The 23858-nt window shown below is 44.4% G+C and overlaps 1 protein-coding gene across 1 annotated transcript in view; it reads right to left on the minus strand.

Annotated features, from left to right (window-relative positions):
* Window positions 1-23858, minus strand: part of SLC25A26 (solute carrier family 25 member 26) — a 173556-nt gene that overhangs the window by 31494 nt on the left and 118204 nt on the right. Inside the window, exon 6 of the mRNA XM_088473382.1 lies at window positions 2756-2800. Coding sequence (XP_088329508.1) covers window positions 2756-2800 — 45 coding nt within the window. The remainder of the gene's footprint in view (window positions 1-2755; window positions 2801-23858) is intronic.

Raw genomic sequence — 23858 nt, forward strand, 5'->3', positions numbered from 1 at the left:
AGATCTATTTACAATGCTCGGGTGTTGCAATGGGTTCGCTTGTAGGACCATTATTTGCCAATCTGTATACAGATGTGTCCTCCGTCATTGTTGCTGCAATCATGTTAAACGTCCCTTCTAGTTGTGCTTAGTCCAGTGCGAGTTTACTCATGCCGAGCGTCTTTTCGGTGGTCTTATTCGCCGCAACTGGTCTTATTCACAATGACAAGACGTACACACAGACTTTACATGTGTATGTTCTGTGTGCTACCAGGGCTGCCATCAGAAATGGTGGGGCCCGGGACAAACAAAATAGGCAGTGGGCACGCCGGCCAATGCGGGAGGCGGACCAGGAGGGCGGCGTGGCTGGGTGAGAAGTGACTCACAACGAGTCACTTACTCACTGTATTGTGTTTTCGGGGAGCGGAGATAGCAGTGGGCACTAGGCCCGCAGTGTACTGGTACGAGCAGCCAGGACCCTCCCCACCGGGCCTGTCGCTGCAGGGGGGCAGTAGCGAGTGGACGGGCAGTAGCTGGTGCCAGGTGGGCTCCCTATTGTTTGGGCCCAGGACTCCAATCCAGGCAGTCTCCCCCTGATGGCGGCCCTGTGTGCTACTGCAGCTCTATCTGTATATGAAATGCTACGTTACAGTGTCAGCGGCTGTTTTCCACACCGCGTTCCGTTGTGAAGTTACAGACTCGGCCGCACACAGAAGATACACATGTCGCATATCATTTTAATCAGCAAAGTTTGCTTGTGCTCCTTATTCGCATCGCGTATAAGAAAGCATTTGCGGCAAAATATATGCCAGCACCAGCTGAGTGGCACGGGAGCCCGCGCTCTCATGCGCCCTGTGTAATGCAACTCATAATGCACAGAGGACAGACGAGGAAGGCCATATCCGTATGACTCAGGGGTCTATTTACTAAGCAGTGTTAGGAGACAGAGTGAAAAGTGATAAGGTGCCAGCCAATCAGCTCCTAACTGTCATCTCACAGGCTGTGTTTGAAAAATGACAGTTGGGAGCTGATTGGCTGGCACCTTATCACTTTCTTATCACTTTTCACTCTGTCTCCTAACACTGCTTAGTAAATAGACCCCTCAATCTGAGGAAACCCATAGTTATCACGCAAACCTAATGCTCATCTTTGGACTTCGGGTCACTGATGACCTGTGTGATCTGTCGTGTTTCCAAGGCCTCTTTCATAAACTTTGTCACAACCTGTCACTTACTGCCATCTCATGCACCCGATGAGTCATGTGGATAGATCTTTTCGGCCTGCGCAAGCGTCCGAGTCACACTGCGATGTTTACCGCCACCGGGAGCCGTAGAATGAATTTGCACGCAGAGGAAGGCAATTTCAGTGGGCGTTGGTGGTAGCAGGGGGCGTGGCTAGCCAGATGTGGGCGTGTTGTGGTCAGCTAAAGCACCTTTTGTCGCAGTTGCGCCGATTCCAGCGGCCATGTTCAGATGGAAATCCTGCCCCTCCATAGGGCTAGTGCAATGACAGATGGTGCGTCATAATATGTACAGAGGTGGATTAGTGGCGCAGCCAAAGGGCATCTCTGTATGAATCCCATCTGCTGCGGCATTAGCAGAGAGACGCTGCCGCGCTGCAGCTTAAGACGCAGTCGTGGGCGTGACGTGCAGCAATGATTTAGGCCTTTAACTCTGGTTTGGATGTTTAGTCCCAAAATTTCTGTTCCTATAAGTTCGTGCACCAAGTAGGAGGGCCACAGGGCCTGATTCAGCAAGGAACGCAGTTGCTTATATGCACGCACTGCGTATACATCGCAATGCGCGTGCACGATCTAGCCACTACGATCGGGAAAACGATCGCAGAGGCTACGCAGACCCATGGCAGAGTGATTGACATTAAGTGCCGTTTGTGGGCGGTGACCGGTGGGTGGTGATACCATACGCAGCCTGAGGCCTCATAGCGTGCGCTGAAGTTAGCAATTCCTGAGTGAGGTCTGTCCTGCCTTAGCTGTGCGTATGGGTCCGATGTTACTCGATGTTACCGATTGTTTCGCTATGTTGCCCAAGTATACGGATGTAAGTAAGGGGAAGTGGGCGTCCTTATGTCAGGCTGCGATCGCAATGTGAATGCAAACATTTTCATATCCCCGCTGATATTAGCAACTGCATTGCGTGCGTATAAGCAGAATAGCGATCCGTAGTGAATCAGGCGCACAGTGGATGCGCCAGACGATGGCTCTATGGAGCACCAAAGCATTGCATAGCAAGTCTGCCAGTCATTTATTTCATTCCCTAGTGTATTGAGAAGAAATAATAAGATGATATTCTCTCTTCTCAGTAAAAGGATAAAGGTGGCTTTAAAATTCAAAGGCAGATTGGGATCTTACAGGTAGTAGAGCTACCAACAAAATGTGTACTGGCAGACAGCACAGCTTGGTCATATAATACCGCCTAGCCCCGTTTGCCAGTCATTTCTCATGGTGGATGAGCTCTCCTTCTGGTATGTCATACTTTGCTAAAAGACAACCACTAATGGTATAAATCATGTAACCTATAATCGGCACTGAGACTCCCACCTGTAGGAGTACCACTGTTCCAAAATCATCATATACAAATGCCATGGAACGGGGAAAAAAAAAAAAATTTTTTTATGAATATATAATAATGCATAATCTAATCAGTACGATTCAACAACAGTATTTCAGTATTACAGTAATTGGTATTCACAATCAAAGGTCGGTTTTAAAGCTGTAAATAGCATAGTACATACATTTCTACTGTTTTCTCTTACCCACCTTTAAATACTCCCACAGTGGAAACTGGACCAATGAAAAAGGGATCTAGAACGAAAAAATAAAATACAATTTTCATTAGTAATTATTGAACATTTTACCTGTTCACTGAAGGCAGAGCCATAACTAGACTTTTTGGTGCCTTGTGCCAGAAAGAGCATTGGCGCCCCCCTCATTTTTCAAAAGGACATAATGCACCCAAAAAAGGGCCATGGCTTCATTGGGAAGGGCCAGGGAAGAGATAGGGGAGGCCAGGAGATGCTGGGGATGAAATAAGAGGAAGCTACAAGCAAGAATGATAGTAAACAGAAATTTGACAGGCCCAAACAGCGCCCCCTGACCTGTGGTGCCCTGTGCGATGGCACCGGCCGCACGACCCTAGCTACAGCCCTGGCTGAAGGTTTCCAGCACACAACAGTCAAAGTTGGATTAAAGTGGACTGTTCCCTATATACAGCCATATAAGGCTGAGGCAATTGGAAGATGTGTTCAGTAAATACATTTTATATATAAACACCGGTGAGATGCGGGCAGTGCACCTACTTCTAGTTCACAGTCTACAGCAAATGAACAAACACCGAATCACGCAGCTTTTCCCCAATTGGAGTAGGAATAAAGCTACAATACATCCTAACCTTGGGTGGCCTGAAATATGTATAATTCACAACAAATAAAGTGTCTTTAGTGCTAAAATAATCAACCCGTGGCAAACGTTTGGAAAACAGCTTTGTAAAATCATAGGACCGTTACAATGCCAAATAATATTACATTGCCGTACCAGTGTTGCCCTGTACTGTGGGACAATGGAACATTAAGTCTTTTATCTTGTCTTAACTCTCGTGGCTTTGCTGGGTGTCTATTTCCTTTCCCTCTATCTGAGCACGGATAACGTTCCGTGTTGACTGTTTTACACGTTCAACCTAATGCGGCTAGAGTCAGCCTGTCTGCTGTCTCTAGCCTCGATTTTATGGTAGACCCCCTGCCAATGTGTTTTGCAGATGCACGTTTTCAATACATTTAGCATCCAGATATTTCTCTGTTTGTAAGCAGCTACACATACAACTCGGATCTCACGCTGCAATGCTGATTGTACAGAGGGCATGATTCCGAGATGTACGCAAAGCCGATATTTACGCAGCTGATGACTTGAGAGCTTGATGTAACAGTATACAAAAAGAAAACAAGGCTCATCTGCAACAACTGTCCCTGCTGTGGTGAAAGTGCACAGATAGAATACTGAAAGATTCCTCTAGAAAAGTTGTTGCAGCAGAAATCTGACTTTAACAAAAGCCTGTAGGACCCTATTTTAATTGGACGCTGCCCTTTGCACTGGAAGTTCAAATGACCTAAATTGGTAACTGTCAACATTATGGGGCTTAGTTATTAAAGTATTTATTTTTGGAAAACCACTTTGAGGGCTAGATTTAAAAGGGCAATAGAAATGCACACAAAATCAAGCTTGCATGGCAAGTATTGCCGTTGCCCTTTTAAATCCACACCACAGAGCCAACTAGACGTGGCAGCTTTGAAAACCCCATTTTCAGTAAATAAACCCCCTATAGGCTCTTCTATCTTTGTCCGACTACACCCTGTCTTTTATTTGTTGTAGGAAAATAAGTTGTTGGCAAAAACCAAAAAGCAAATGAAAACTTAAAATAGAAAAGTAAAAAAAATGAAATAAAACAACACAGAACCATTTCTATCCTATGGTCAGTGCTGCTCAAGGCATTAGCGGAAATTGTCTGCAGATGTGTCCAACTGCAAAGTGATGCGAATAGGATGCACAAGCAGCTTCTGCTGATTAAAATGACATGCGGCATGCCTATATTCTGTGTGCGACTGCGGCTCTATCTGCATGCGAAATGCTACGTTACAGTGTCAGCGGCTGTGACACTGTAACGTAGCATTTCGCATGCAGATACACCGGCAGTGGCACACAGCATATAGGCATGCTGCATATCATTTTAATCAGCAGAAGCTGCTTGTGCTTACAGATGCAGGCAGTCACCGTGACAAACCAGTGAATAACCTAATCACCACTCGTTACTTCCTGTAGTTATCTGAAGGGGAACCGGTAAGGCTATAAGCGGAGGTAATGGGCACTTCACTAGTATTTCTATCCACTAGCCTTACCAACTAACTTATACAGATGCAGGAGGTGAAAAGCCGCGGTCTGATCACTGACTGAATGGCCACAACGAGCCTTTTCTGTAGAAACCCAGTAAAAGACGGTGAGTGATCAGGCAAGCAGAGAAGCCAGGGCACATGGAGGAACATAAATGGCATTCCATTTCTCTTTTTTTTTTTAAAAACATATCAAGGAGAGCAATAGAGAATATTTTGTTTACAGTGAAATAAATTTTTCATTATAATGTCACTTTAATCTGAGCAATAACAAAAACAACATTTATTGACATCATCAATGCAAGAGAAAGGTGCGGCACCATACGCGCGGCCAGTAAGGGATGGGGGGGGGAGAGGTGCTTCGGGCCCGTGGTCACATGAATAGGATAGGCTAAACAGCAGTCTGTGCGGAAAAAGTACGTATTACCACCGGTCACATGGCCGGCGGTTCAAATCCCGATGCTGGAAGCCCAGCAGGAGTGAAGATCCCGACAGCGGAATTAGGTAAGTAATGCTAACCCTTCCTTAGGGGTGCCTAACCCTATCCTCCCCCCTAGTGCCTAAACCCCCGCTAAGTGCCTAAACATAACCCCCGGTCCCCGGGGCCTAAACCTAAGTCTCCCGGGGGAAGCCTAGCCATAACCTCCCACCGGGGATGCCTAACCCCCCCTTTCCCCTAGCCTAACCCTTCCGGGGGGGTTGCCTAACCTTAAGTCCCCCCAGGAGCCATGAACCATAACCGTTCGGTATGCCGGGCGTCGGTCTAATGACAGGTGTCAGGATTTCGACGCCTGTCATTAGAACCCTGCCGGTATTTGACAGTCGGGAAGCTGGTGGTCTGCATTTCAACCGTCGGCTTCCTGGCGTCGGCATCCCACCTGTGCACAGGGCACACAGTGACATTGGTGTGAGTGGTGGGTGATGGTCCTGCTGCCAGCAGTCTGTATAGCGCTGCTGGCCACATGTGCAAAGCAATACAACTAAACTAAACTAAAATGTTGGCAGAAACTATTTCATCCTGGCCGGATCCACAGGCAACAGCTAGTTCGAATGAACTAAAATGATAAAGCATAATCTGGAGAGAGTAGATTGACGAATCAACACATCAGCTCTTGGTTGGGCTCCCCGACCAATTGTTTCAATTGCTTTACAAAAGCAGATCCATAAACATAGTAACATAATAACTAATCCAGTACATGTATTGCATTTTCAAAGAAATCTAAAAGTAGTGCAATAAATCTAGACGAGAAGCAAAGTACGCAACCTGATCTCAGTATGTACAAGAACATCTTAGGATGAATACATATCCGTCATTTCACAAGGGATGCTAGGTCAGCCGTGCTTTTAAAGCCAGCTGACAAGTGGTTTTACAACAATTGAAAAATCGGAATATCCGATGCATGATCTTTGCAGGGAAAGAGTGTGGTAGATAACAGCAAAGAAAGAGAGGCTTTGTCTGGGTAAACATGACATCATGAGGTGTCGGAATGTACAGAACATAGCCTTCGTTTCCTGTCTGTGATTTCACACCTGGCACCCGGTATATAACAACTGGCTGATAGATGACATTTCCAGTAAACCATTCTCTATTACTGCATATGCGTTATCCATAAAGCCACTATTCTCCAAACCCATTCCGCATTACAGTGCCCAGTCAGGTCAAATCTTAGTAAAGGGGACCAGCCAACTACGTCAAATGGAAGCACAGTCAATAAACATGGGAATATACCTAATCAATAAAGGGTCCTTCCATGTCAAGTGGGACAATTTTGAAGATCAACCCCACCTGCTGATTGCGCACTGTGGAGTCGGTGACAGTTGCACCAACTCGTACTTTGAGGGCCATAGTTTTGCCACTACTGCATATTGTGAACTAAACTTTTCCCAAAGTTAGTATGACATACAGGGCCGTAACTAGGGTAGTGCGACCAGTGCCACGGTACAGGGCACCGCAGGGCAGGGGGCGCTGTCTGGCCCTGTCAATTTTCTTTATTATCATTCTCACTTGGTGCTTCCTCTTCTTTTATCCCCAGAATCTCCTGACCTCCCCCATCTCTTCCCTGGCCCTTCCCCATGAGGCCATGGCCCTTTTTCAGGTGCACTATTTAAAAAATGGGGTAGAAGGGCGCTAATGCGCTCTCTGGCACAGGGCACCAAAAAGTGTAGTTACGGCTCTGCTGACATCTATGCCAAACTTCATGTAAAATTTAACAAAATTGAAGATGGTCAGGTGAGGACCCCTGGTACATTTGACATGGAATGACCCTACGGGACAGTCCCAACTTTAGAGCTGTCCTTCCAACCAGTAGGGTTGTCCCAACTGTTGGGTAGTTCGGAGGTCGGCGGCCCCACCCGCCATGGTAAGGGGGTGCTTTAAACACCTGTCACTGGTACCCACAGCCACATAGCATGGGGATGAACTAAAGCTTTGGAAATGCTGATACCCCAAGGGAGCCATGACCCTAACGGTGACAAACAAGCTTTGTTCCAATTTGTACTGGGACCAATGAGGCACTTGTAAGATGATACATTATTCACAATATAAAAGTACAGTGGGGGGGGCAGGTTAATCCCTATAAAATATCAGTGTTCATCAATACTGAAAATATGACATTATAACTCAATGACTATAAGAGAGGGAATAATAACATTTAGCATTATAAATTCTGTAAAACTGAAAAAAAAAGTGATGGGCAGAGTTGCATCATCTGTTTGTCACATAATATAAGTAGCCTAAGTCGGGATAGGGGTCCCTCTCCTGGGGAAGATGGACTCCCTCTTTACACACACAGCAGCCGAAGGAACAGGGTACAAGTCTGGGGTTCTCGTACAAACTGGTTGGCGCCAGTCTTTATTGGGCCAAATGACTATAAACATAAACAAAACATAAGTCCTAGACCGGCTGGGCCCTAGCTACACAGCAGATTCCCTCTCTATAATAATGGTAGGGCCTATTGCCCTCAAGATCAACAAAACACATGCACAGTACTTACAAGGAAAGTAACCAAGTGTCTCTGAACAGGCTAGTCTGCCTGCTCTCCCAGGTGTGAGACACTCAGCCACAAACAAACCCAGCTTATATTAGCCATTTCCAGCTGCAAGCCCTAATGATCCTGTAACCAGGATGAAAGGCCCAAAACCTGGAGTGGCCTGTGGATGGAATCCTCCCCCTCTCCTCACATCCACACCCCCAGGACCCAAACCGGCTTTTCTCTAAAGCCGACATTTCTAGTCTGTTTTTCCCAAACAGACTTCTCCTGGGGGTTTCAGAACACATATGACAGGAACCTAGGACATACATAGCCATTCCACACTTCTCCAGTGCTTCTATCACAATTTCTAGATATGTGTTCACCAGTGTCTTGAGAAAGGAGGTTCGACCTCCGAAACGTCGACCGAATAAACTAAAGTCTTTTTCCTTTGCTTTAATTGTGCTCTAGTATCTTCAGTACTTTGCGAATGTGTCGATTCCAAAAAGGTACATTGATCTTTTTTTTTTTTGCTTTTAAATTTGCATTATATCCAGGTTACCAGACATCATTCATTATTTATCGAGTAATCTCAGTAATTGTGGGTGGGACTTAGTTCTCCAAATGCATATTAATGACTGCCAGGTGCAAAAAAATTTTTTTATTTTATTTTGTTTTTGCAAAAAAAAAAAGAACAGCATAGTCTAGGTACAAATTTGCTAGTGCAGGCATTTATACATTGCATCTGAATTTTGCACCTAACACACACATTATTATATATTTTCAAGTGCTTCATTTTAGAAGCTCTGAAATGTATTGGCTAATTCAGTGTGTCATAAGCTATGATTAATACATGAATCTTTGGTTAGGCTTGCAGGAGAAAAAGCTGACAGATGCCCCCGCATGAGAGAAGGGTTATCTGTTTAGACAGGAACTGACAGTGAGAAGAAATCAATGTCACCGCCATAGGCTAAGTTGACACATTGAAATCTCACAGGAAGTTGGTCATCTCTGTGCATGATAAATGCTTCATGATGCCATCTAACAATCCTGGAACAGAGGTCAAACTTTCTTACACCGAAATCCAATAAATTCCAAATCGGGAGCTCAGGTTTCCGTACTAGCTGCAAGACTTTTTCTTCCCATTATTAGGATGCTTGGTAGACTATTCCCATATTTAATAATTAGAAAAACAATTACGAAGAATAAAAAAAGGGCATCATTGTCTACTTTGAGGTAAAACATAATATAAACAGTATAAACTGACCATAAATAAGGATTTGTGTAGATGTCCATTTTCTAAACTGGGAGAGGGGTGGGGGTTTGGATTTTTTTTTTTTGGTTTATGTTAACAAACATACATTTATAATGATTGGTCAGGAATCTCAAGTCACGCTTAATTGTACTTCCAAAACGTTTCAGCAATTATTATAAAATATAATAATAATAATGTTTCAACAGAATATTTTGTCACGATTGGGGTAGATTAAACTTTTTATTTTTAATGGGACTAATATGGAAGGAAGAGAAGATGGAGTGCCCCACTCACACCCTGCCCTAATCTTCTGTTCATTCATACTGCATTACACAACAACCAAGACTGCATCAATCACACTAAAAGCTGACCAGTCCTATCTCACGCTAGGCTTGCCAGCACACACTAGATCATTTGGTGAGATGGTGCATACACGCATGGTGTCAATTAAGGACCACAAAATTAATGCAGCATGTACAATATGACAATGCTAAACATAAACATTTTTTAGCATATTTAATGTTTAACAAAATGTTTTGGTGTTGCAAAACGTAAAAATAAAATTTATTTGAGTTTTGGTCGCATGCTGCTACGGATTAATTGATCATAGCTCGCCCCTTCCAGGCTCCCAAGTTATTAAGCTCTGACATAGGCCTACTCAGAAAAAAAACAAAAGAAACACATATTTGATGTGTCAAAACCTTGGAGAGAGATAAAGTGAAAAAGTAAAATATAGCAACCAAACAGCTCCTGTCATTTATCTAGCACAGTCTATGAAGTGACAGATTGGTTTGGGGCTTATTCACTTACCCGCATTGTGTTTACCGCACGGTAAAGCTCCAGGTATAACCTCCCAAACCATAAAGTTATTAGCCAATTTTCCCATGCGGTAACCCACGGCTATAGTGAGTTAAGTCACAGATTCAGAGTTAAGGGCTGGAACTTATGGGGTTTCCCCCCCCCCCCCCGCGTTAAGTCCCAGAGGATGCATTTAACGCAATTCTCCTATCAGCTCCTGAGGCTGTGCATCTTCTGGGGCTTAATTAACTATATATATATATATATATATATATATATATATATATCTTCCTGATCATGTGGTAATTTTCAGGGGTGGTCATACACAGTTGAAAATGGTCATCTCTTAGTAAAATTTTTTTTACAAAAATACCAGATTGGAACTTTATATTGTTTTATGCCGGTTTTAGAATCTGAGGTGAAAGCTGCAATACCATTTATGAATGACCTAGGACGGCCTCCCCAGAGTCATGAGGGTTATTTAGTTGCTTTTAATGGGGCTTTAATAGGACTTCTTAGTTAGCGGGGGGTAAACAAAGGCTGTCTGAGCAGAAGGACCTCCCAATAGCAGCACACTCCATTTTATGTGATTGGACGTACCACTCACAAGCCCCCTCTGCCACCATTTTAAAGTGGCATACTTAAGTCTTCGCCCACTTAGCTGGCGATGTAGAAGACTGCCACAATGATGTCTCTGAAAGTGGGCAGTACTTTACAATATGTAGTGAGATCAAAGAACATTCTAGGATAATAGAAGCAACGGCGTAGTTTGTTTATTGATACAAGCTGATGACTTGAAATGTTGGATGAACCTTTACAAAAATATGGAAACACGCAGAGAGCAACATCTGGATGACTTTTTGAGTAAACAGTGCCTATAATCAGGAGTGGGGGGGGGGTAAGACAGTACAGTTCTTCCCCCTCTACAACATTTCAAAATATTTTCCTATTTCAAATACAGTTTACTCCTCCTGAGTCTTATCTGCCTCGTAAAAACCTGGACTGACAATCAAAGTAGGTGTTTTGTGAAGAAAACCTAGACTTAAACCATTTCTAGTCCAGGTGCACACAAAAAATAATATATAATTCAGAAACCAGCAGGCTCTTTTTAGGAGTCGGGGAACACGTGCATCAATTAACATTCACAGCAAAGACTTTCAGGAGTTTGGCACGAGCAGCAATTTATATTTCGTTAGCAGTTAAAATGTTCCTTCCCACTGATTCCGTTCCAAATCATTTCTAAGGCAGGGGATATATGCAGGGAATACTGCACGATTAATTAATAACGGCATACCTAACATGAAACACCCGGCCCGGCCAGCCATCATGCGTGCTATTTTATTTTTGCACATTAAGTGGAAATAAAATAAAAAAAATTCCAGCTCGTATGATAACGGATGAGTTTCACAGCTTCAGATGAATGACGATATTGTTTAAGCTGAACCAGATGTGTGTCAGATGGCAAACCCATTAGAATGTCCCATCGTTAAAAAGAAACTAGATAACAATGAACCATCTGAGGAAAAAAAGAAAGAATTGCACTGATCAGGAAATCTATAAAGCGCAGCTAATCCCATGTTTATTGATGGGTTATGCCTTTCGGCCATGCACCCACACACATACAGACATGGGCCTAGCCGGGGACAACGAAGATTAACACTTTCTGAACATGAAAAGGTCACAAGAATAGGCCATCGAGCATGGGATACAATTTGTCTGGGAAAAAGGGTTTCAAACTGGGTAAACACCTGTAGATATATTGTTTGTTCGAAAGACGAACAATATATCGGTAGCGCATCTGTACAGCCGACAGGTCTGTGAACAACGTCGTACACAGACATATCAGGTCGCCCCTGCAGCACAGCCGATGCCGATATGTACATTTGCTGCAGGAACCGCCGACATTGACATCACAACTAGACGGGCAGATTTAAATGCCCGCCCAGTTGTGATGTCTGGGCAGATATTCTGAGTAGCTGATTGGTTAGGGTGTATAGCTTACCAAATAGGCCGCTTAGTTAGATTATGAAACAGCAAGTCTAATGCCGGTTACATACTCCGGTGGATCAGACGACATATCGGGCCAGTGTGTGTACGCTATGTTGCTGGCGATGCGTGCTCCCGCATGTCATCAGCGACATCACCTGTCGGACCTTCATGCAGGTCCGATGGGTGATATCGTCAGCGGGGGCCATGCTGATGACTACGGCATGGCCCCCACTGTCGCTCCCAGCATTAGCATGTGTATGCACTTCCCGAAGCCAGCACCTGGTAAAATGCTACACAATATACACAAATGAGACACAGCTAAAGGCCCCCATACATCAGCAATTGATTGCAGCAATCGTGCAATTTGCAATCGACGGTGTATAAAAATATTTCCCTTTTTCAATCGATTGTGGAATCTCTGCAATCGATTGAAAAAGGGAAAGATTTTTATACACAATCGATTGCAAATTGCACGATTGCTGCAATCAATTGTTGATGTATGGGGGCCTTTACATGGATTACACTCAGAAACACCATTTCTTATAAAACTAATACCAATGTAACCATAATTACCATGCCAGTTTAAATAGAATTATGCTACAGAACGCGTTTAGTAGGGAAAAAAAAAAAGTTTTTGTTATTTCTAGACTTTTGTTCTGATGCGAATTCTTACTATGCCTAATTTCTGTGAAGCCATTAGTAGCAAAAGTGCCACCCATGGGTTAAAAAATAAAGTGTTACCCTAAATATACAAGAGGCGGAACATTAATTGAATATAGTCTTAATTATATATCATTTTAAACATCGTATAGTAAATTGTCATTTCGGGGCTGATTGGAATCAGACCCATCTCTATACTCGAACACAAATAGCGAGGTTTAGCATACAGCGCATGCGGAGAAGCGAAATTAAGCATTTATGCGCAACTCCATCCGATTCTGAGTCAGTAGGATTGTTCCCAGATCTTGCTTTGCGTGAAATGGGCGCTTCGGGGTGGCGACAATGCGATCGCACTAAACTGTTCTGCATTGTGGGAGTGTTGTGGGCGTGTATGTAAAGCTCAGTGCTATTATGAGTGGTGAAGGGAGGCATTTGTCAGACAGATCTTTTGCACCCAGGGCTGGAGCATGTGCTGATACCAGTGATGATGACTGCAGCTGTGGATGGGAAACACAGTGGGCGGAGCTGCTTCCCGCTTGAAGCCACACCCATCCTAGCATTACCCCACATAAGGCAGTGAGTCAGGCTCCTGCGGCTTCACAAAGCACAGTCACTTCGCGTCGACCGCAGAACCAGGCCCTTCGGTATTTCATCACAATTGCAGCAGATAAAAACATCTTAGAAAACAAATACATAAATACTTTTTACTGTAGCAATTTCTATAGTGTTCACTCTGGGGTGAACAGAAGCTTTTCCCTCCTGGAAAGGGGGTGTGACCACTCCAGGAGGGGGCGTGGCTTCATGTCACACCCCGTGTTCCTCACTCTAGGGGGCATGCCCAGCACTTACAAAGATGCTGGGCTGCCCCTAAGCTATTCCCTCACTGTGAATAGATGTACGGCATCTATGCACCGGCCGTGATTGCTAAACCACAACTTTTCCCACCCGCGGGTGGAGGTGGCTGAGCGCAGGCTGTTTCAGCTGGGGGGCAGCCATAAGGTCAGGACGCATATGGGTGCGGTGCCCTGCTGAAACAACCTGGCGGGAACACTATTTCTATTTATTCAGATGATGATATGCGAGAATATATGTGGGTAAATATATATTTTGCTTGTGATCAAATTAATAAAATATTCACTGTATATTATATAATATTGTTATAATGTTTACATATCAAAACATAGAAAAAAATCAATCTTTATTGTCTTTCAAATTAAACAGCATCAACATACACCGATCAACCATAACATTAAAACCAGTGACAGGTGAAGTGAGTAACATTGATTATCTTATTACAACGGCAACTGCCAAGGGGTGGGAAATATTAGGCAGCAAGTGAACAGTCTGTTCTTGAAGTTGACACGTTGGAAGCTGGAATAATGAGCAAGTGTAAGGATCCGATCTGATAAGGTACAAATTGTGATGACTAGATGATTGGGTCAGAGTATCTTCAAAACGGCAGGTCTTGATAGGTGTTCCCGGTATACAGTGGTTAGTACCTCACAAAAGAGGTCCAAGGAAGGACTAGGTCATGGAGGCCCAAGGATCATTGATGCATGTGGGGAGCAAAGGCTAGCCCGTCTGCTCCAGACCGACAGAAGAGCTACTGTAGAACAAAATACTGAAAAAGTTATTGCTAGCTATGATAGAAAGGTGTCAGAACACACAGAGCAGCTTGGTGTGTATGGGGCCGCGTAGCCGCAGAACAGTCAGATTGCTCATGATGACCCCTGTCCATCCGAGCAATGGAAGGAGGAGGCCTGGTCTGATGAATCACGTTTTCTTTTACATCATGTGAACAGCAGGGTATGTGTGCATTGTTTACCTGGGGAAGAGATGACACCAGGATGAACTATGTTAAGAAGGCAAGCCGGCAGAGGCAGTGTAATGCCCTGGGCAATGTTCTTTTGGGAAACCTTGGGTCCTGCCATTCATGTGGATGTTGCTTTGACACGTACCACCTACCTAAACATTGTTACAAACCAAGTACACCCCATGATGGCAATGGTATTCCCTGCTGGCAGTGGCCCTTTTCAATGTTTGCTACACTGCAAACATTGTTCAGGAATGGTTTGAGGAACATGACAGATTTGAAGGTGTTGACTTGTCCTCCAAATTCCACAGATCTCATTCTGAGCTAAGCATCTATGGGATGTGCTAGTAGAACAAATCAAAGTCATGAAGGCCCCTACTTAAAGGATATGCTGAGGTTTTGAATCATCAACGGTTTTCGGTTGATTGATTCCTGCCATGATGTAAATCATTGATGGTTAACCAATCAATGGCCATCCCTAGTCCCTACCCCAAGGGGTGCAAAGGTACAAACTTCTGGGGCCCAGGCCTGCTAAAGAGGAAAAGGAACACTCCCGAAATTGTGAGGCTATGCCCCTTTCACAAGTGTAGCATTTGCATAGGGGCCAAACAATTTCCAATGAGGCATGGTAATAAACCAAAAGCATTGGTACCGGGGACACTGCCTTTTCTCATGGCAGCACTGTCTGCCCCACTGGAGCTTACAATTCCCTGCATACACCAAAACACCTGCTTCTATTTAGGAAGTTAATTGAAAAACTCTTTAAAGAAACAATATGTATGAACCAGGGGCAGAACTATGGGAGACAATGGAGGCACCTGCCCCTGGGCACCAGCACTGAAGGGGCACCTCTTCCATCACCCACAATATATTCACCCCACTTAGGGCTGTAAATATGTACCCGGAGTGTACCGTCACAGCCGCTCAATACTTGGCACCTCTTCCCAACACCTGAGAAGCTACCATAACCATATACTAGTGGAGGACTCTTTGTCAGACCATCAGCTGCCGCTTCCATCTATTTATTATTATTTATTTATTAACAGTTTCTTATATAGCGCAGCAAATTCCATTGCGCTTTACATTTATTTATATAGCCTGACAATGCTTATTGGTGTCGCTGCTCCTCAGCAGCTTCTTACGCCAGTGAGACACATCCGGCGCCCCCCCTCACTCACCCACAACTCCCCGTCCCACTTCTCCATGGTGGAAGCTCTAGCCGCAGACCTGTGAAATGGGCCCGAGCATAAACGCGACTGCAGATCTTCCAGGAGCTGGATGTCAACAAGGATGCACCAGAAGGAGCTGCGGGTAAGAGGGCATGGGAGGCGGGTACCTGGGGCACCAGCGACTGAGTCTGGGGCAGATCTTTAGTGGAGCAACTTCCCGGCAAGTGAAGCCATCTGCAGTAGACTGGGCATCTTCTGATTTGTAGTCCCACCACAGTGGCAGTCTTACAGTTTCTTAACTCAAACTCAGTCCTCAAAGCCCCCACATTAGATGGCTTTCGCCACCATCAGGGGGTGTCAGGAGGGCTCCCCACCCACATCAGACAGCTTTCGCCTCCATCAGGGGTAACAGGAGGGCTCCCCACCCCACATCAAGTGGCTTTCACCTCCATCAGGACTCAGAGCCTCATGCTAATTGCACTATACAGGTCACTATCTTATCTGTGACTAACCCATAGCTGTATATACTCCTAATTAACCCCAGGGCTGTAGTTGAGGTCAGTCCTCATACATACAATTTGTACTTTGTAAGGCGCTGCGGAACACTTGTGGCGCCATATAAATAAATATTATTATTATTATTAATACAAGCATACATTACATTCCACAGTGCAGTCCCCATCTTTATAATAGACAATGTTGCAATGTTATCCCTTATCTTGTATCTCTGGTATAACGTGGAAGAGCTGCATACCTTTGCATGGGGATGCGTTTGGGATGCCGATGCTAGGGTTAGGTATAGGGTGCGGGGAGGGGGAGGTTAGGTTCAGGCACTAGAGGAGGAGGTTAGGGTTAGGCACCAAAGAGGGAGGGTTAGGATAGGGAGAGGGGGAGGGTTAGCATACCGGCCAACAAGTGTCGGGATGCCATTGACCGGATTCCTAACGCTGGAATCCCGACTGCCCAATGTGTTCCAGGCACATTAACTGAAGGTTATCTATACACAACCCTAATGCAGACCCTTCACTTCTCCTTCAGCACTACTGTGCATGAGTGGTCTGAGTAGAGAGTGCCAGGGAGGGATGCTACGGATACTGTGTATGAGTGGTCTGAGTAGAGAGTGCCAGGGAGGGATGCTACGGATACTGTGCATGAGTGGTCTGAGTAGAGTGCCAGGGAGGGATGCTAGGGATCCCTTCTCCAGATACTTTTTGCGGCCGGCGGTATTTCATACCGATTCCGCTAGGGATACTGTGCATGAGTGGTCTGAGTAGAGAGTGCCAGGAAAGGATGCTAGGGATACTGTGTATGAGTGGTCTCAGTAGAGTGCCAGGGAGGGATGCTAGGGATCCTGTGCATGAGTGGTCTCAGTAGAGTGCCAGGGAGGGATGCTAGGGATCCTGTGCATGAGTGGTCTCAGTAGAGTGCCAGGGAGGGATGCTAGGGATCCTGTGCATGAGTGGTCTCAGTAGAGTGCCAGGGAGGGATGCTAGGGATCCTGTGCATGAGTGGTCTCAGTAGAGTGCCAGGGAGGGATGCTAGGGATCCTGTGCATGAGTGGTCTCAGTAGAGTGCCAGGGAGGGATGCTAGGGATCCTGTGCATGAGTGGTCTCAGTAGAGTGCCAGGGAGGGATGCTAGGGATCCTGTGCATGAGTGGTCTCAGTAGAGTGCCAGGGAGGGATGCTAGGGATCCCTTCTCCAGATACTTTTTGCGATCTGTAGACCGTAGGCAACAGCAGCTAACGCCACTTCGAGACAGTATTAGCTACCAGGACCAGTCTCCAGAATGCAGATACATTCAAGAGATTCTATCAATTTGAAGATATCTTGCGAAAAAGGGTGTTTTGGGGGATATCCTGCAAATTTATTCTAGTAAATAGGCCTAATAGAAATGGTATTGAGCCAGGATACCGGCGGGCGCTCTCCCGCCCGCCAATATCGAAACACTGACAGCCCGACAGGGGCCTATCATTAGCCCCTCTATAAAATACAGACACCCGGCATACCGAACGAAGGTAAGCCGGGTGTCTTCGCATCAAGCCGCGGGGGGCAGGGGCTTTGGGGGGAAGGGGTGTTAGGTTTAGAGACCCACGGGGAAATTTAGGGTGAGGCTCCCCCCTGGAGGGATAGGGTAGGGAAAGGGAGGGTTAAGGTTAGGCATCACTGGGGGGGGTTAGGGTTAGGTATTCCCCGGAAAGGTTAGGTTTAGGGTGCGGGGGTGAGGGGGGGGTTGGTTTAGGCACTAACGGGGGGGAGGTTAGGGTTAGGAATCACTAAGGGAGGGTTAGGGTTGGGGAGGATAGGGGAGAGTTGGGTTACTTACCAGCCCCAGTCGGGAATTAGGTCCGTCGGGGTTCCGCTGTCGCTATTTCATCCGGCGGCTATTCAGCCGCCAGCATTAAATACAGATTCCATAGAAACATAGTCACATATTCAGGGGGGGGGGCATCAAGTGATAAGTTGCCTCGGGGCATCTTGAATGTACTTACGCCACTGGTATGAACTTATATCACGCAGGAAGAAAAGAAAATAGTGCACAATAAGAAAATGCCATTCGTTTCAGTGATAAAAAAAAATGCATGCAATAAAATCAATGCGGTCTTAGCTACCAATTATTTGCTTAAACTTTAACAACATAGAATTGCCTGTTGTACATCTTTAAAAAGATAATTACACAATTTCTAAATTCGAAATATATTTTCCCCACGACAGAGCTTCCAGATAAAGGTTACATATTCCAGCAAGTAAAAAAAAAAGGCAATAAAAAAAAAAAATTACCATAAAAATCATATTTAATTTTAATTCTTATGCAAGGTGACAGTGAAGCTTTATGTGACAGGATGGAAAGGGGAATGGGTGTTATGTTGACTGACAGTGCTTGATAATTTGAGCCACAAATGCTGAATGAGATGAACACGAAGCGGGTCAACGTTAAGACTATAATTTGCCAGCACTTTACTGAGTCTTGTAATATTACAAGCCCCCAGGCAGCTATCATCTTTTTTTGGAAGGTGTTCAGAAGTCTGCATTTTGTAAGTTACACGTACCAGCTCAGAGTAATATCTCAGTGTTATACTTGGCCACTGTTTAAAAAAATATATATTAAAGTGAAGAAAAAATTAAGAACAGCTTTCTTTAGAAATATTTGAAAAGCTCCAATGCATTATAAAGGCACTAACAGCTAAGATGGTAATAATAATAATAATAATAATAATAATAATAATAATAATAATAATAATAATAATAACATATTAACAACAATAACGTAAAAAAATATATATTAAAATAAATGAAGAAAACATTAAGAACAGCTTTCTTTAGAAATATTTGAAAAGCTCCAATGCATTATAAAGGCACTAACAGCTAAGATGGTAATAATAATAATAATAATAATAACAACAACAACAACGTAAAAAAATAAAAAAAATCTTAAGAAAAATACTTCTCATATGTTCACTCATTTTTCAAATACCTAATGCCGATTTAGGGAAGTAGAATATTGCTTTCTATTTATGTAAAAACATTATTTATCAAGCTTTGTTGAAGAATTTTTTAGACATGCAATGAGGCGACGGTGATTAAAACGCAGTAGAAGGAAAGGAAATTTTTCCAGTAATACTCCTGTACAGTGACTTCTGAACGCAAACAGTGCCTCATGCCTCAATGAGGTCACAGGTTTACAATTAATTGAGAGGCTGCGTTCTCATGACTATGGGTTCAGCCTTATAAAGTGACTACACTAAGGTGCGATTCATTTACACGCGAGATTCTGTCAGAACCTTGCGCGACCTGTCGCTGCTCTGATTTCCAGCCATTACGGTACAGAACTATTGCTACTTTTTTTCTGTTACCCCCCTGTGGGGTGTGAGCTGAAACCAGCAAAATTAACCGGCTGGAAATCCTCCAATGGTACTTTGTGGCTAATTAACTGGGCAGATTTAAATAGCCACAAGGTTTCTAAGTAACCTCATCTTTGCTCACTTTTGCCGAAACAAACCATAGCTTTTATTACCATAACTACGGGATATGCACGCAGAAACATACCCGCCAAGATGCTACAGAACCTTGCGGCTAACTGAATTGGAACCTTAAAAATCAAGGTGTGTGTACTAACGCAGCACCCTCTACTGCAAAGACTTCCCACCGACCCCCACAGATACTTCTAGTGTCTCAGTATCCAGCCGAATATCGTCTTTCAGCACAGAAATACTTGAAACAATGTATTTATTCTAAGATAAAGGGTATCTTGTTTATTCCTCGCAGGGAGAAAATTAATTAGCTTGACCAGAGAACCAAGTGGAAGGAGAACAAGAGGCTCATGTTAACTGCTCTAGAAAAAATAAATAAAATTGAGAATAAAATTCCACCTGTCAGCACCCAGAGCACCCCACATGTAGAATTTACACAAGCTGAACTTGAAATGCCGGAGGGTTTGTCATAACACTTTGTCACTGCCGCTGTTAAATTACCCTGGAGATGAAACAAGTGCCTGAAAAGGGGAAAGGTATTTGAAGCATATTAAGACATGCTTAGAATAGTAGAAACAGCCCCTCTGGCCTCACTCCAAGACTTATCATCTTCCAATCTGTTCCATTATAAGACCTCACCAGAGATTAGGAGGAAAACGCAGACTTCTTCGCTTTTGGTGGAAGCCCCAATAATAAAAAAAAAAAAAAAAGCCGTAATTAAAGAAAATAAAGATCGGAATGATTTTTACTTTCCTAGCAATAGATTAATAATGTTTTATTATGCATTCATTAAAATTTAAAACGGTTAGGCCTATATGCCTTGGCGCTAAATTAACCAGACATATTGTCGCTGATATTCTTGTGTCACAAGTTCCACGTCCCGCGGATAATGGGGACTGTGAATGTAACAATCAGGATTCCAGCATGGATGTATAAATCACATTAAAGGGCTTATCCACTTTCGGATAAGCCTTTCTTCTTACTAGATAACCCATCCTGAGTAGTGATACGGTAAGTAGAGATGGAGACAGGTGACTCAAACCTACCTTACCATCATATCTGCATGTGCCATCCCGCCTGTACAACAGCCACAAAATCATCCAGTCAGGTGTCAAGGTAAGTTCAATAGAACAGGATATATTAATCATACATCCAATCAGATTCTTTCATTTTTCTATAGCAGTGTAGAAAATGAAAGCAAACATCTGATTTGTTGCCCTGCGCAACAAAATTAAATTGGTCTTCTCCTTATATTTTCAAAGTGCGCTAAAATTAATTTGACCTGACAGCGGTGTAAGCCAGGTGCCACTGGCCAATTCAATAACCTGTACTAGAAGTTACATGAACAATCGCCCTCAACATTTCTAATTGAACAAATTGGCCATGCCCAGATCTGCCCTTGCTGTTTGGCAGTCCCACCAAGCAACATTCCATTCATGCAAACCAACACCTTCCTCTAAAATAGTGATAGGCACCAGGGCCTTCCTATGTGTGATAACACCACAATGCTCTGAAGGGGTTAAGAACTGCCTACAACTGCTTTTATTTGTGCCCCATATTGTTTCTGTATTAGAACAGACTTGCCCTCCCTCCACCTTTTTCAAATCAAAATGTGAATTCAAACCATGAAATTTATTTTGTCCCCATTATTTGCCTGAGCGACTCACCTCCTTCTTTAGCCTACGCCAGGGCCGGTCAAGCGTTGATCGCAGAGCTCCCGGTGGTAGATAGCGACCAATTTGCTGCAACAACTGGGAATGCTGGTCTCTGAAGTGATCAGAGACTAAAGAAGAAGCCTCTGATCGCTTCAGAGGCCAGGGTTCCCAGTGATGCAGTGCGCGGGTGATGTCATGACGTCACCCACCATATGAGCCTGCGCGCCTGTTGGATCTAGTTAGATCCAGTCAGCGTCAGCGTCTACGAAAGTGACAGCGGGAGCGCTGACGGCGTTGAGCAGTGCCTAGCGTGAAGAGTCAAGTACTGCACAGGGGAATGGGGTCTGTTCTACACTAGGAGGGGGCATCAGTACTGGGGGCACAGCATAGGGGGCACTTCTAGGGGCATTACTAAAGGGGGAAATGCATAATGGGCACAACTTCCGGGGGCATTGCATAAGTGGCACTACTACTGGGGGCATTACATGAGGACAGTGGCGTATCTATAATAGGTGCAGTGTGTGCAGGGCACACGGGTCCCCGGTCCCCGCACTGCACACCCTGCACCCATATTAGTTTAAGCTTACCTGTCCGTGGAAAAGGCGTTGGGTGTTAGCGCTGCTCGGAACACCGGAAAATGGCCGCCACGGCCATTTTTTCAGCGTTCTGCGCATGCGCAGTAGACTCTGGGCACACACTAGTGCCCGGAGTCTACTAATGCACCGGTGGCTGGCCAGCTGCGTCAGTCGGCTGCCGGCCACCGGGGAGAGATGAGGGGGCCCTGCACGGAGAGTGCACACGGGCCCCTTCCTCTCTTAAGACGTCCCTGCATAAGGGGCACTACTACAGTGGTCATTGTATGAGGGGCACTACCTGTGGGCATTGTGGATAAGGGGCACTATGGTGTGTCGTAACATGAATAAAGGACACTACTATGTGGTGCAATGTGAATAAGATTGTGCTACTGTGTGGCGTAATTTGAATTGGGGATACTATGTGTGATTTCGGCAGGACAGACCCCACGCCCTTTGCTGCGAGATCATGCCCATTTTTTCAGGCTCGGTAGATCACGAAAAGTTTTTAGTTTTCAAAGTAGATCACCGAGTCCAAAAGTCTGGCCACCCCTGGCCTTCACTATACACTGTTCTCTACATCGTGGGTGTTATTCCAGCATGTGTACTAGATGCTCTGTATGTAGCACTGTACTGCCAGGCGTGTTTGTTCTAATCACATTCTCCTTGGGACAATACACAAAAGCTCTACCTTGACAGACATTGCCGGGCTATTGTACACATTTTCCTGGTTACATCTAATGCAGCATTCCTCAGTAAATTATATGCTTGGAGCTCCAGGACAAACTGATACCATCACATTGTAAATCAGTCTAACACCTGACCGAGCTCCATACCATATAAGCAAAAACATAAAAAAAAAAAAAAAAACAGAAGAATTAGAAACCCATATTACATAAGGCGTGAAGCAATCCATTCTAGATGTGTCAGGGTGTGCATGTCTTATTAATGCATTAATTAGATACAAACACCCAGAAGGTGAATAGACTCAATCCCAGGTGCTCTTTTCAGTTGCACCTGTGAGCCAAGCGCTGATACAGGCATGCTGACAAGTTTCCATTATTGCTTCACAGGGTCAGTGATGTCAAATTACTAAAATAATACAATTAGTGTAAGGAGACTGTAAGGGGTAAATTTACTAAAGTGAGAGTTTTTAGAAGTGAGTTTTAGAAGAGATGTTGCCCATAGCAACCAATCAGATTCTAGCTATTATCTTCTAGAAGGTGCTAGTTAAATGTTAAGTAGAATATGATTGGTTGCTATGAGCAACATCTCTTCTAAAACTCACTTCCAAAATCTCTCATTTTAGTTAATTTACCCCTAAAGGTGCATACACACGTAACGATTTTTTGAACGATTTAACTATAACCACGTTGTTATCGTACAATCGTTGAAAAAAATCGTTCAGTTTCTGAGTTATAACGATGAACGATTATCGTTCATGCACGTTCCCGTTTGTAGTTCATTCTGACTGACCAACTGAACGATATTCATTAAGGGACGTTACAAAAATCGTTTGTAGTTCAAAAAATCGTTCATTACACTTTCAAAAATCTGACAGAAAATCGTTCGTAAAATCGTAGGTAATAAAATCGTTGTGTGTGTATACAGCTTAAGTGCTGAAACTTTCTAGAATGCAGAAATAGGCAATTAGCTGGGGTGCCGGTTACTTTTGTTGTTCCACGGAAATACAGGGGGTTATCAGCCTTACTTTTGTAACACCACATTGGGCACCCCAATGCTTATGCAACAAAGCTACCCAACACCTTTAGTTGGGTGCAGGGACATGACCGCGACGAGGGGTGAAAAGGCTGGAAATAAATGGTGTTTTCAGGGGAGGAAAGGGGGTGCTGGGTATGGTCTAGCGCTTCTCAATCACTATGATTGCACACACGATAGGCATATACGGTACTGCCCATGTGAGCACACCACCACATACCCTCTTGTGGGCACAGGGAGTCCCGATTCTCCACACACCAATGTGGTAGATGCTATGTGTGCTAAACCCATACTCAGGAGAACGCAGCCTGTCTATTCCTTAGGGGCCAGTGACTACAGTTAATTGATCATTTAATTGGTCCCGAGACTAGGAAGGCGCCATTTTATATAACATGGAAACGGAGGAGTGGACCA

This window comes from Taudactylus pleione, unplaced genomic scaffold (assembly GCF_031769625.1).
Source record: "Taudactylus pleione unplaced genomic scaffold, aTauple2 ptg000135l, whole genome shotgun sequence".
In the NCBI taxonomy this organism is placed as follows: Eukaryota; Metazoa; Chordata; class Amphibia; order Anura; family Myobatrachidae; genus Taudactylus; species Taudactylus pleione.